At 39.6% G+C, this 15,200-nt stretch overlaps 1 protein-coding gene across 3 annotated transcripts in view; it reads right to left on the bottom strand.

Moving 5' to 3' along the window:
* ARID5B (AT-rich interaction domain 5B) overlaps positions 1–15,200 on the bottom strand; it is a 195,082-nt gene that overhangs the window by 42,532 nt on the left and 137,350 nt on the right. For 2 of the 3 annotated variants that reach the window (XM_021675771.2, XM_064374166.1), the window contains one exon: positions 2,483–2,595. In XM_021675771.2, the coding sequence (XP_021531446.2) occupies positions 2,483–2,595 (113 nt within the window). Of the gene's footprint in view, positions 1–2,482; positions 2,596–3,999; positions 4,363–15,200 lie in introns of those variants that run through there. The other variant, XM_012445746.2, reaches the window with a different exon arrangement.

Raw genomic sequence — 15,200 nt, 5'->3', positions numbered from 1 at the left:
TGCTATCTTTGGGGAGCCATGTAATTCTCTCTCCCTTGGAAAATCCGATCTTGCAAAGCTAGTCTTCAGTTCTCATGGAGGAAGTGCAACATTTTGATGGTGACAGGCAAATCACTTGACTTATTTTTCCAATCATGAACACAACAAACCTAGTGGGTCCCACTCTAAGAGCTTTGCTGTGTGGAGCTGCAAGAAGTTCGTGCTTAGTTAGAAATGGTCTGTTTGAGGCACTTTCGAAAAGAAACAGTCACATGGGTCTTGGTCATAAAGTCAAACAGCTCACTGTCCCCTAAAATGCTGCTTCCAATTCAGCAGATGATCAGATGGTCACAAGGTTATAATCTCTACTGTAGCGTTTCATGAGAAAAGACCACGTAAAGACACACATGGCTTTTTCATGACTGTCCTCATCTCAGATGTGGCTTGTTCATCATCTGAGGTATTTTACATCATCTGTTTGTTGGTGATAACAGACAAGCTTGTCATACTTCATACCTACTGATCTTTGTGCTTAAGTGGTCTTGCTAGACCCACTGGAAGCAGCCAAGGCGTGACTGTAATCCAAGACTCTGAAAAGAGCCAAGCCATTAGACCAGTCCCTAGGAGCTGACTACAGCATGACATTCATCTGTTCACCACTGAACACCAGTGGTGGAAGGATGATCCATCTCTTTGTAAAGATTCTGTCGGGCAGCACTGTTGTGGGGATGGGGTAAAGGCATCACTTAGAAAATCCAGGACTGACTTCTATCCTTCTTGTTAAGAAGTCAGTGATCAAATACAGCCCATCTGTACAGCAGGCTCTTGTTCTTCTCGGCTTTGTGAACTCAACAGTGAGTTCTGAGCTGCCTTCCGTGGAGAGAAACATTGGAGGTGCTGTTCTTTCAGCTCAACTGTATGAGTTTTGTAAAATTCCCAGACGTATACCTTGGTGGTGATGCCAAGTGGCATGGGAAGGAGGTTTATCCTGCTGGGCTCAGGTACAGAATATGCTGGAGTAAACACAGGCTGTCAACCAAGAAGGATGGGCTGGGCACCAACAGAAGGCATGGGCAGTGCAAGCTCTGCTGAATGTTATGGTCTTAAAACCTTCTTGCCCCATTCCGCAGGATCTTGCAAACTACATAGCAGGGAATGAACTGTTCCTGCTGACATCCTTCAAGACCGTGGAAACCAAAGTCCTAGGTAGACAGTTCTAGTGCTGAGGTGTCCAACTTACAAGAAAATGTCATTCATGGTATCCATTTGGAGTTGTTCACAGAAAGTTAAATGCACAGAAGAAAGAAAAATCACCTTAGGGAGAGAGATTTGTTTTCAACCAGAAAATGGAAAATACACATTTCTACTGGTTCATCTCTTCTTAACCCTTTGGAATCTTAGAAGTATGAAGAAATTCTAAGCAAAAAGTCCTTAGAATTTCCAATGAAACAATGATGCTTAACAATAAGATTTTTTAGAATGTGGACGTCTAAGATTTACTTCATTACATTGGGGAGGAGGTGGAGTACATGGCAGAGAAACAGTAGGCTGTCAACACAGAACTGAATTCATGGTTTTTTTTTTCTACATCAGACTCTTCCAAAGTCACCACTGATCAAAATGCTCCCATTTTCAGAAGTTTAGTTCTTTGATCTGGAAACTGGTGTCAGTTGAAATCTGTTCTTCAATTAAAATCCTAAAGGGACTATTGCCATCTTTGGCACAAAAACAACACCTAAATGCAGTAAATAGAACCATGGAAATCTGACCCAAGTCCACAAAAGTCAGAAAGATAAGTCTAAAAATATAAAGTCATACTTTACCCTTTGTGGTGCTAAATACTTCAGGCATGCACTTTCAAGATTCCAAAGAATGCTTAGGCAAAAAATGGACCTGGGTCCTGAACAACCGTGTAGAATTTACTTTCATTCTGCATTAACAGACATCTTTAAAAGTATATAAATGCTTGCGGGCATATGTATACATATAAATGTTTTGCTATGTATCTTTAATTTTACTCTCATGTAAATTAGAAGTGACTTTGAAAAATACGTAACTAAAAAGATTAACTCTAGCTGTTTCTAATTTCATCCTCTGTTAATCTCCAAAACACATTTAGATGAATACATTCAGAAGGAGGACGGTTCAGCTGGTCTATTTTTGACACAAGCAGAGTAAACTATGTCATTGTGTCACCCACTATGAAATCTCAACCTCAATGACGTGGGTGCTTAATCATCTGTCCTTTACTCAAAACAGGCCAAACTGGGAGCTAGGAAGTCTTTCTGTTGACTAATCAAAATGCCTACCTCCCCCACCCCACAGCAACCAGGGGAGGGGAGGTGACAGGAACAGGCACAGCATAGAGCTTCAAAAGCTCTGAATACCAAAGTCAGATGCTGAATTAAAAACTGCCTCCAAGACACAAGAGCAGAGAGATAAAGAGAAAAAGCAAAAATAAAAATATGCAACAAAATGAATACCGTAGAGTCAATGACCGTACCTTGGCAACGGCTTTGCCATCAGAATTATTGTTGGAATCCTTAACACCACTGAACGAATCTCTTCTTTGTGGGCATGGTTTCTTTTTGCGTGGTCTGCCTTTAAGATTTGGCGCTGAAAACAAATGGAGAACAATTGATATACATTTTCATTTGCATGGGTTTCTTTATTAAAGACCCAGAATCTGACTACAGTGATCCCTTCTAATTGTTCAGAGAAATGTACATATCTGTGGCAGGCAGCCCTCCTTATTACATGCCTCTGTCTCTGAAGGGTTGCGTATTGGTAGAGTATACATTTCTGTACACGATTCCCACAGCTAATCTATTGAGCTTTAACATGTCTAATTAATATTAAGTAACACAAAGCTCTTAGCTCTAATGGATCCTAAGAAAAATGTCCTTCCACATTGTTAGACAAGAAGCATTTGGAGCTGAAAAACTGAGCCAGGCTTTGAGCTCAATTTTTGGTTTTGGTTTTGTATCCTGCTTTCAGAAACCTAAGTGATATGCCTGCCCTTATGGTATCATAGTAATGAAATGTTTGAAAACATCTCTTTTAGAAAGTATTCAGAGACAAGGACATTCTCTCAAATTACCATACAGATAGGTAGAGAGATACTATAGAGAGAGGCATTCCCAACAACAAGCTGGAAAATATTATTATACATATTTACTAATAATTCTGCAACCAGCATGTTTCAAATCTCAACAAATCTGGCAGATACATTTAAATCAGCATGCTCTCTTTTCCTTTCCACATCTTTATGAAGATCTTAAGGCTTATTTAAAATAACATCCAAAGATTACACTGGGGTTAGCCTGATTCCATGGGGGTTACACTTTTGAAAAGCCGTAGACAAGATACAAATCAAAGTTCTATTTCATCCTTGATTCTGAGCTTGGTTCCTTTTAAGATCTATACAGAAAGCAGTAAAGGAAAGGCTGCTGTTTACTCAGAGCGATGCCTGTCCGGCATCAGCTTTCACATTTAACTTCATCAGTCACCCAAGTCAAGCAAAATGAAAAACAACCAACTAACCAACCGCCCTTGAACGACTCTAGACTGATGAATTATACCCTAAACAATTTCCTTCAGACCTTTCAAGATACCCATACTTTTTATTACTTAAGGAGTGATTATGATAATGTCAAATCTAAACAACATGAACCTTCTCAATTGTTGTTAATCTTACTTAAGCAGTGAACCAGTGGTTTTAGAACATTTTTACATTGTACTGATTTTACAAACACAGTTAATCCTACTGATTTGATTTCCTCCTCCGGATAACAGTTTCACTGTTGGTAAAAGCTCAGTAAAGTAGAGCTGCCTTTAAAATCAGAGAGGCAAAAGTTTCAAAAGAGGCTTCAGGGCTTAGGATCCCCTTCCTAAACCAGCTCTCTCTTTTCATTCCCCTAAACGCTGGTCTGAAAGTTCATCGCAGAAAGCCAGCCTGGAATTAACCAAAGGTAAACAAGCTCACAAACAAAAATCAAGCAAAGAGAAAGTAGCGATTACCCATTCCAGTCGACAAACATCTGCCTGACTGATATCTGTGCTCATGAAAGCTACAGCATGTGACTGCTCCCCGGCCACATCCCTGGAAGAAGTCTCGACTTGATGTGGATGTCAGCTTCCCTCCGAATGAGAGCTGCGAGGCTCAGCGCTCTGCTTACAACTCCCCTCCCCCAGCAGCTCCATTACTCATGTAAACACACAGCAGTGACTAGCACCGAGTGTGTGGGATGAGCCTGAGGACTTTGCTGGAGTTGCCAGACTGGCAGGGAGGGCTCTGCTCTGTCCGCCTCCCCGCACGGGGTTGGTGATTCCAGCCGGCCTGTTTTGTGGATCCTGACCTCTTGCTCTCCTCGTCAGAGCACGAAGCCACGTTCCATGAATTTGACACGGTCCGCAGCCTGGAGCCAAGGCGTGGACTGTTTGTTTTGTTTAGAAGACTTTGTGTAGCACAGAAGTGTTTCCACAACTGACCTAAGTGCTAAGACTTTAATGACCGTGAGGGAAGGATGTACTTTCAAGTCCCTTATCAAAATAATCGCTGAGCAGAAAACTGACAGACAGAACTTAGGGTAGCAGGTCGGAGGCATTTTATTAAAACAAAACAGTATCACCTCTGTTCTGCGACTTGTTAACTATGATCTTCCCTTACTGGCATTTTGGCGAAAAGCACTTAAACCTAAAAGGCATTTATTTCCAGAAAAGCTTTCAAATCCCAAAGGCCTTTTCGATAGAACTTGCATTGAACATGCTGTTTTTAAATAAAGGCAGAGGTTCCGGGAACTGACAAGAAGTCATCCCCAAACTGGGTTTATTTTCTCTATTCTTTGAGCTGTTTTCAGAAGCCAGAGCAGCACATGTACTCCCCCAGCAGATTCTGAGAATTACAAATTTAGAACAGACTAGCACCTAATATTCTGGTCACACAAACTTAAACTCTAAATGGGATTTGATCAAGAGAAAAAGCCCTTTGTTCTTAATAAGGAGAGTACATGGGTATTTCAGGTATGGTTAGGCAAATCCCACCAGTCACTCAGGGCTCAGACTCAAATTCCTCTTCTCCGCTCCCCTCTGAACTTTTTTTCTCTCCTTCTCTTATGGAACATATCACTGTATTCCTTGTAGTTTAGCTGTGCTTTTTGGCATATTATTATACTAGACTGGAGAACCCTTAAGGGCAAGACCCTGTGGGATGTGTCTTTTACCTGCCCAGCACAACACCCAAAGGCAGCATTACATAACATGCACTTGTTGAATGAAAAAGTGACTAATAGAAAGAAAGATGCCCACATATTGTTCTATCCCGTCTTCATAGACTGGTCCCACCAGCCTCCCATGTGGTATACTCGTCACTTTGCGCACCTGTAAAACCTCATTCCCCTTTACTACTTAATGCTGATACTCTGAAAACATAAACCGGTGACTTGAGTTTGCACTGGGAATGGAGACAGGAGACCAAGGCCTTTGGAATCTCAGTAGGGCTATCATCTAGTCCCCACATGCAGTGCACAAACACCGTGAAGAACACAAGCATTCAAAGTCCTGGGGGGAATGGAACACAAAGGACTGGGTGGGGGCCCCTGCAATCCAATTCCAGACCTTTTGGATTCAGAAGACACCAGGTAAAGTTTTGGCATTGAAGGGCTGGCTTTGGGGACAGCAAAAATTCTGGTCCCCAGGCCACATCTTTTTCCCTTTAGGGTCATGAAAATCTGTCATTTGCTAGGTCAGTGAGTGAAAACAGGTGCATTACGGTGTGCTGGTGGACAGGAGTGGGCTAAGAAACAGCCCTACCTCCTTCTAGCCACCCTGCAAGGACCTATACCTCTCCTTGAAAGCTCAGTGCTATGTAACTGACTCACAGAACCTGAGTCTTGAGACTCCAGAATTAGACCGGCTCTTGTTCTTTAGATGAGACTGATCTTTACCAAGAAAAAGCTCTGCTAGAGAGAAAGCAGTACCCTTACTGATAGCACATCTGGCTCCAGCCAGTTTTATTAAAAAAAAAATTGATGCGAAGCAATAGATATACTGTTACTTTTAGGTGTGTATATAATTCACTGGCCTGGTTTATCGGAGAGTTCAGTAAATGCTCTTCGCGTGAATATTTCCAGCATTGTGCATGAATAATAAGAGTAGCTAAGTGAATAATAATAGTAGCTAACAGTTTCTGAGCACTTTCTCTTTACAAGTCACTACTCTAAGTGCTTTGCATACAATAACTCCATTAAAACTCCCAACGAGCCAAAGAAGAAGGCATGGTCCTTATCCCCATCTTACAGACCAGAAAACTGAGACAGAGATGAAATAACTTGCCTCAGACCATACAAATGGTTACTGGTAGCAGAAGGATTTCAACACAGGCAACTGGACTTTATCCAGAGTCCCTGCTTTAAGCAACTTATCTCTAATAGACACACGGACACACAAACACCGCCTCCGAATGAAGTATTCATAGTAACTTGGGCTGGTAGTCACCAGGGAGCACTCCCCAAATGAAAACACTCAAGTTCTACACAGCAGGAGGGTGCTGCATCCCACCCCAGACAGGAAACAACGTCCAACTGAATTGACAGCGAGTGGGGTCCCCATTAGTCTTAACCCAGCAGTAGGTGGCAAGACTTCCACTAAAGCCAATAAAACTTAGTCAGAGAGCCCTACATATTACCCCTTCACCAGTGGGCCACTGACTCTTCTCCCTAATCACTGAAAGATCTCTGTGTTTTTGTTTTTTGTTTTTTTTTAAATCTTTTCCCTCTGACTGCCCATCTGTTCCTTTTTCTAACTCAGTGCCAAGAAATTAACAACTATTCACCTTTGTGAAGTCACTGCTATTTCTATAGGTGTTAATCCTCAGAGAATCAAGCTACCTCCAGAGCTCCAGGCTACTCTGACAGTGAACCCATGTTTGTTTTTTCTTTTTAAACGACTTCAAATATTAATGAATTATAGTCTATTTTCTCAACAGGATAGCAAAACAAGTTTGTTTTTCTGAAAGGATCTAGAAGCTCAGGGTTGCAGACATTTGTTTATATATTTATTTCACTACGGGTTCACACAAGTTACATGGCAGGGTAGTGCAGGTGTGGGAAACTTTTATGTCAACCCCAACTCTTGCAATAATAATAATAAAACAAAGGGAAATGTAACCAGTTACTGGCAAAGTAAATTGCTTTTGGCTCAAATGTTCCTGTTTTTTTCTACTGTGTTCTTCCTGTCATGACCATCTCTTTTTTTAATAGCATTTATGCTCTTGGAAATACCACGAAGATAGATAAACTGCTATAAAAGCTGGATTGACTCATCAGTTAACAACTCTTTCTTCCCATTTTGCGGAGAGAATTTTGTTGCCAAAACAGCTACATATTCTCTCGAGAAATTCTTTGTGAGCTTCCACTCAGAGAGAGGACTTGCTTGTTGGTAGGGACTGGCTTCAGGAGAATGGAAAACCAGCACAATTTCCCTAAGAGTTTGACCCCCGAGGTCAATGTCTAGAGGAAGTCGGCAGAGTGTTAACTCATTCAGTTTGTAAGTTGTGTGTGTGTGTCTTTTAAACAGGAGCCAGAAAACAAAACTCCACTGATGGCAGTATTAAGGCAGACAAACGTTGTTCTATGTATAGTGTGTGTTACTGATAATATAATACCCTGCATTTCTGTAATGCTTTCCCTCTGAGGATCTCAATTCTCTGGAACATTTTCTTTACAGACAATAATCTTAAAATACCAGCTGGGCGTGGTAGCTGTCTCTACTTAAAATCCCAGCACTTTGGGAAGCCGAGGTGGGTAGATCATGAGGTCAGAAGTTCGAGACCAGCCTGGACAACATAGTGAAATCCTGTCTCTACTAAAAATACAAAAATTAGCCGGACGTGGTGGCACACGCCTGTAGTCCCAGCTACTTGGGAGGCTGAGGCAGGAGAATTGCCTGGGAGGTGGAGGTTGTGGTTAGCCAAGATTGTGCCATTGCACTCCAGCCCAGCGTGAGCAACAGAGTGAGACTCTGTCTCAAAAAAAAAAAAAAAAAAAAAAAAAAAACCCTGGCAAGTTTCAGCATGGAACATTGATCTTTCTTGGGGTGGTGGAGGGGGCTACCCTAATTTAGTTATCATATACTGTGTTCTATTTTCAGTGTTTCCCTTTTGACTATTTAGAAACTTCCTCTTTCACTACCACAAAAATAGAATGAATGTTTTTAAAGTTATTAACGTGTGAGTAAAAGGCTTAGAAACCAAGAATGGCAGAAGGCTTGATCAAAGCCACTCCTAAAATTTATGGGTGTAATAAAAGAAAGGCATTTCACAGATAATCTCTTACAGAATTTCAGTTTTCAAATATGTGGGGGTACTAAAGAAAACTAGAAGCTCTCAGACCTCATTTTGGCTTTCACTTAAATATTTAAAAAAAGCCAAATATTTAAAAATTCATAAATGAGTTCCTGAAATTTTTATTTTAAATTCATGGTTATATTCTATATGGTAACCACCGGTATTAAACTTCTATTCAATTGTTTGAATCTTTGTTACAAATTCACAAACATGATCACATATGAATTTAGGAAATATTCAAGTTTATTTTTATTCTGTTTTCCCAAAATCAGTCTTCCACACCCAACAGAAATGCTTGAGAAGCAACTGTATTGTCTGAGATATAAACACACAGGGCCATTGACAAGCACAACTTGATCCTTCGGGACATTCTAACTCTGATGATAAATTTTAAACAATAGACATGGTAACACAATGCTGCAGACGTTTTATTACTTGGTAATTGTTGTGACAGTTTCCTCTTAAGAGTAATTATTTTTTCTCAAATAAAGGCATTAAATAGATGAGCCCTGGTAGTGGCTCATGACTGTAATCCCAGCACTTTGAGAGGCCGAGGTGGGAATATTGCTTGAGGCCAGGAAATTGAGACCAGCTTGGGCAATGTAATGAGACCCCTGTTTCTAGGAAAATTAGCCAGATGTGGTGGCGTATGCCTGTAGTCCTAGCTACCTGGGAGGCTAAGGTGAGATGATCACTTGAGTTCAGGAGTTTGAGGCTGCAGTGAGCTGAGATTGCGTCACTGCTCTCCAGCCTGGGTGACAGAGTGAGACCCTGTCTCTACTAAAATAAAATAAAATAAAATAAATAAATAAAAGCAAATGAGCCCAGAGCCTAGAGCCTGATTTAAATGCTTTTCAAATGTCATCAAGACCAGACAACCCCAAACACTAATAGATGGATACGTCCTAGAGAAATTTTACACTCATCACACTGGATATCATGCGATATGAAGACCTGGACTTTGAGTTTCCAAGTGTGCTTTCACCCCTACTCTGCTTGAACCACAAACTACAATTTAGCATTTCCAATGAACTCTGCTCTCACTCCTTGTTCTTCTTCCTGGTAGGGTGAGCAGCTGTGGTGTTATAAAGAACATTGAAAAAAAAAAAAAAAAAGAAGCTGTGTTTATATGAAGTCCAGTCGTTTTGCCTCTTTGTCATAATCATTGAGAGCCCCAAGAGTCACTAATAAGGGTAACATATTCCTGCCTTTGTTATACCTGGACTACTTGGGCAGTTTAAGTCCAAAACAGCCATGGACTTCATTGACTGCTCAACAAACCATGTAAGTAAACACTTTTGTAATCCATTCCAAAACATGCCCAGTCTTACTCACTCCTGTTTCATACTTGTGAATGCTGGAGTAATTGTTAATGCTTCTGATCAAAGTTTCAGTAATTTCTTAGGCATGTGATTTGCATAGCTATTTCCTGATCTGCCTTCTCTCTCTGCCCTGGAGGTCTTCATTTCTCAGAAACACTTAAAAACACAGATTATTTTACTTCTACCCTTCCCCTAACCCATAAATGGAACAGGACTTCTAGCTCATCTGTATTGCTAACTGGTTTGAAAGCATGTGACTCCATGCATTCTTGCCATTAAAACACAAGCAAGCCTCTTTTGTAGTCAGGTTTACCAGCAGTGATAGGCAGATTTCTATCTTTGTTCCCCACTGTGTCTTGAGGCAGGAGGGAAATGTAAATGATCTCATGTTGTTTATATATTGTTCTGAAATCATGTAGTGAATTCCAAGGTAACACAAAAATGTTCTAGAAGTCTATATAATAGCGTTGTCCACAAGCACACTGGCAAAGAAGAAAAAGATTGTAGACGCTTTTCACGACTGCTTGAGAAACAAGGGGAAAATCTAGGGTCTGAATCTAGGTGTGGAGTGAGGAGAGATTCTGGTTTTTCAGAGGATTGACTCTCTCAGGGGAGAATTCTGGAAATAGGAAAAGAGATGAAAATCTATGCCAGCCGTTTCCAACTCTCACTTCTCTCTGGTCTATTCGGCTACCCCCAGTATCTTCCAGTGGAGGGTCCCCTTCAGGGCTTGTAAGGGGGTGAAAGTGGTAAATCATAGATGTTGTGCAAAAACTTACGCATCTTTGGGATAATGAGGTCTATATATCATAGCATGGACGAGACCATGCCTAGGTTTTCATAAGGCTCAGGAGCCTAAGGAAAGACTCCTTTGTCTTGGAATTCCACATGTTTTAGACATCAGGGCAGAGTAGACATCTAAGGACTTAGCTCGGTCCCTAAGGGTATGGCGGCAGTGCTATCTAGGAGCTGCTTGCAAAGGGTCTGATTTCTCTGCCCATGGCACCCTCCAGCTGCAAGGTCCTGTCAAGTCACAAATTCAGCAAAACCAAAAGTGGACTCTCAAAGAGCCATCATGGCTCAAACTGCCACTTTCACATGTACTTGGCATCTCCTTTCTCATGTCCATCTCTCCAGATGCCGTATGTCCATGAGCCATTTCCAGGCCTCAGGTTCCTCTCTCAATCATGCACACAAGCTAGTACAATGAGAATAAGTGTGTTGTTTCAATGCTATACTATGTATTTTTTTCTTATGATTTTGAAATAGCTGCTGTTTTCATTTTTTGAAAACTCTTCTATAAATACAGATTTAGTCTTTCTTAGTATGGTTCTATATAATAAAAATAGAGTATTAACAAGATAATGATCTTTTTTTCTTAAGGCTGTTTAAGGATCCACTCTGGAAATGTGTTTTAAGGACATTCTGATTTCCACAATTTCTGAAGGTTATACAGATAGAACCTCTTAAACAAAGAGAGTTAATTTTTTGTCTCTCTTTTTCTCTCTCTTTTTTCTTTTTGTTACAATCAATAAAGCTGCTCATTCCAGCTATGATTGATATGTTCTGTGGTGTTACTATTGAACATGACAGCACAGAAGTGAAAGCAACATTTTCATATTGAATAGCCTTGTAAGAACAGTAAATATCAGAACAGTTTTAAAACTCATATATAAACAACATTCTTGTTCAGCCATTTCTCCAGGTTTGGAAATGAGATATTCCATTTTCACCACTGAGGATAATTGATTTGCTACAACTCTACAGAAAATATTCCCCACTTGCAAATAAGTCAAAGAGAAGGTATTTTTTGTTTGTTTGTTTGTTTTTGTTTTGGTGTGTATGTGGATTAACATGGAGATATTTAATTTATTACATACTTGGATGAGTACGTCATGAGAGACATTTTCGAGTTTAAAATACACATACATAAGAAATAGTCATCAAATGATAGGCTCCCAATTTCTTTTAAAAAAAATCCAAAAAGGAATTTGTTAAAAAAAAAAGTGGGAGGGGCTTTTCACTCACTTTGTGCTTTTATACCTTTCAGAAAGAATAATGTGAGAAGCAGGATAGTCTCTTACTTAAAAGTAAAAAGATGACTATTTTTGGTTGTCTGAGATTTGGAGATATTTTTCTTTGTTCAGGCAAATCCCTCTCACCCTTCCTCCTTATGAGGGCACCAGCACCGTCCCCAGCTAAGTACGTCAGTGGTTTCTGAGCTTCATTTGTTTGTGCAGGTACAGGAGCCAAGATACTGGAAAATGACTTTAAACACTCTTCTGTGGTACCAAGAAACTCTCACACAAACTCACAGATTGCATAGAAGAGCATGTGTCTTGGACCAGGGTGGGGTGAGGGTGCAGAATGAGAAGAGAAAGGGGCCTGGGGTGGGCGTGGAGAGGTGGCAACAAGGATGGTAATACCTGGTGACATGTTAACTAAGGACAGATGATAAGCCGTGGGGCAAACTAGAGCGATCAGTCCATTGGAGGGAGAGTTTGTCACACTATAGAGAAACAACACACAGATACCATCAGAAACCCTAATGTAAAGCTAACAATGAACCCAAAAGAGGTTATAGCTTCTTCACATTTTTTCAGTTTAAGATAAAACATTTCTATGACTATTTAGAACTGCTGTGTCTGATACAGTCACCGCTGGCCACGTGTCTCTTGAGTACTTGAAATACTGTATGTCAAGTCCAAATTGAGATGTGCCACAGTGTAAAATACACACTGGATTTCCAAGGCTTAGTACAAAATAAAAGTAAAATATCTCATTAATAACATTTTATATTGATTGCATATTGAAATGATAATATTTTGAATATCCTGGGTTAAATAAAATGTATTATTAAAATTGATTCCACATGTTTCTTTTTACCTTTTAAAATGTGGTTACTAGAATATTTTAAATTACATGTGGCTCACATTATCTTTCTCTTGGGCAATGCTGGTTTACTCAATAATTCACTGTTATGATTACAGATATGTTCTTGGAAATATGTGTTAAGAAGCAGACAGAACAAGATTAACATCTGAAGCTAGAATAATCAGCAAAAGTCACAATTCAGTGTTTCAATACACTTAAGATTTTATTCACTGTTATGGATGATGATCATGTAAAAATGTTATATAGAGTTATATATATATTATACTTACATATATATATATATAAAACACACATAATGTTACGAGTATCTAAAAATTTTGCTAAAGCTGAAGTCTCTCCTCTGTAAAATTCAGATCTGGTAATCATTGACTCAAGGCTACTAAATGGCCCTGATGAATGTGTTATTTCATTAACTTCCTTAACTAAGATGTCAAAGTAAATGTTAACCTTCGACAACAGACTGGAGAAGAGACAGAGAGGGAGAAAAGGAGAGAGAGGGGAAGGAACTAGCTAATTATTTATTTCACGACTTGTTCTCTCCTGCTGTCAATATGGGTTGGGAATAATGTAAGCCATTTTCATCATCCAGTACAAACTGAATAGGGGAAAAGGGAACTAGAGTGATTTTAGTTGCTTGAAAGTAGACACTTCTTAATCTCCAGTTATTAAGTAAGTTAATGGTCTGACTTTATGGACATTTCATCTGAGAATAAATAGAGAGGTCAGTTATAGTCAGGCTTAAATGCAAGGGCATAGCCTCACTGGCTTTGCCAACCTGCTTCAGGTCCCATTTATGACAAAATATGAGATTCTTCATTAAATACTGGCATTCCAATAAGCTCAGAAAAGTTGAACAGAACAAAAAGGTTTGAACTCTGGGAACAGGGAGGAGACAGATTCTTTCCACAATCATTCTTAGCACCAAAAAACCATCAGCATCACTGAGAAGGCAGCTGCCCAATGCTCAGCTGGCCCTATGTCCCATCCTCCCAAATGATTTTTGACAGTAGCCAAAATCAAAGCTGATTCCCTCCACCTCCTCACTTTTTGATTCCTGTGGCAGCAGCAACACAGAAACCTAACTAGATGTTAACAGCCCTCCAAAAACTACATGCCAATCAAAGGGCTGCACACACAGGGTAAAATGGGTTCCTATCGTAAAAATAAAAGAGCAACAATGGTGGCAGGAGAAATAAATTTAGGAAATATTTTCTTTTTTTAGAAGGCAGGAGTTGCTATATAGCATTTAAGGCAGTAACATGCAGAAAGACTTAGACCAAAATCTCTGCAACATTGACAAAACAGGCAATAAATATCATACATTCTACTGTATCCTACTTATAATGTAGTAATTTTGATGAAATTATTTGGCGGGTTCAACCCACGTCCCGTGGAGCAATATACACCTCTGGTATGTTTCTGACATCTAACTATAGAAGTATTTGTCTTTGTCCTCCAAACTCTTTTATAGCACATGGTATGCATATTTCAGCATCCAACATTATTAACTCATGACCAACTGTCAGTTGATGGTTATCTAACACATGGGGTCTGCACAAAAGGGATCCTTATTTGGGCAAAAGCTCTTGTCTGCACCAGTCTGTCTATATTTTCCCTCAGAAGAACTTTATTTGGATTATTATTCGCTGTTAGTGGAAACTCAGAGGCTGCATGTGTGGCAATTGGAAGGCGGAGAAATAAATCCTTAACAAGTTCAAACACTTAGCTGATATTAAAACCATTTCTAGCTTTGTTAGCTGAAAGCAAACGCTCCATTGCCCTCTCGTGGTGAGTCGATGGGATGCGGTGGGACGACCGGGGAAAAAAAAAACCCAGAAACTAACAAGAGAGTTTACTCCAATACAGGTAAAAACATTCATCTTGGATAGAAACAGCCACAGATGACAACCTTATGTTGTTTTCTATGTTTTAGAATTTACATTTTTCAGCCCTCTTACGTGGAGATTGGACAAGGTGGTGTGGGTGGGGCTTGTAATATGGAAATTAGAACTTTGTCTTTCTGCAATACAATGACTTCACTATGTTTACAACCATGGCCGCTATATATGTGGCAAATTGATTTTTATGAGATTTAGAACCTTAAAAAAATCATGCTCACATTTTAAAAGCTCCTTTAAACCAAAAATAGACTGATGTTCCAACTGGTTTGGAATTATAGGAACCAAAGAAAGAAGTCTGAATAATTCCCTAATATGGAAGAAAAACTGCTTTTTTTTAAAGAAAAAAAAAAAAGGAACAGTTTGTTTCTGACAACAGGCAACATATGGAAACACAGAAATTATAGAACCAAGTATAGGTACAGAATTTATCTTTCTATGTTTTCTAAAAATTAAATTTTATAAAATTATGAACTCCAAATAATCAGTTACCCAATTGGGTATTTATCTTTTAAAAACACCATTTAAAATTTCTTTTGTATGCCTTTCAACAATTTCCTGCCTAACAGGCCCATCCCCAAAAAGCAAACAAACCTGGTATTAAAACAGACTGAAGAGCTTAAGAGAAAGCTGGGAGAGAAGTCGGGGCAAAGTACAAGAGAACATAAACTATTTTTTTAATCTCATTACCAGTAAATGTACCATTATGTTTCTCTTTTATGTGTCTTCTCTTCAGATAAAAGCCACTCCTCCAACCAGCAT

The sequence above is a fragment of the Aotus nancymaae genome, unplaced genomic scaffold (genome assembly GCF_030222135.1).
Source record: "Aotus nancymaae isolate 86718 unplaced genomic scaffold, 86718_ANA_hifiasm-v0.15.2.pri h1tg000010l, whole genome shotgun sequence".
In the NCBI taxonomy this organism is placed as follows: Eukaryota; Metazoa; Chordata; class Mammalia; order Primates; family Aotidae; genus Aotus; species Aotus nancymaae.
Note: the sequence above shows the minus strand (reverse complement) of the source record. Positions and strands in the feature narration are given on the sequence as shown.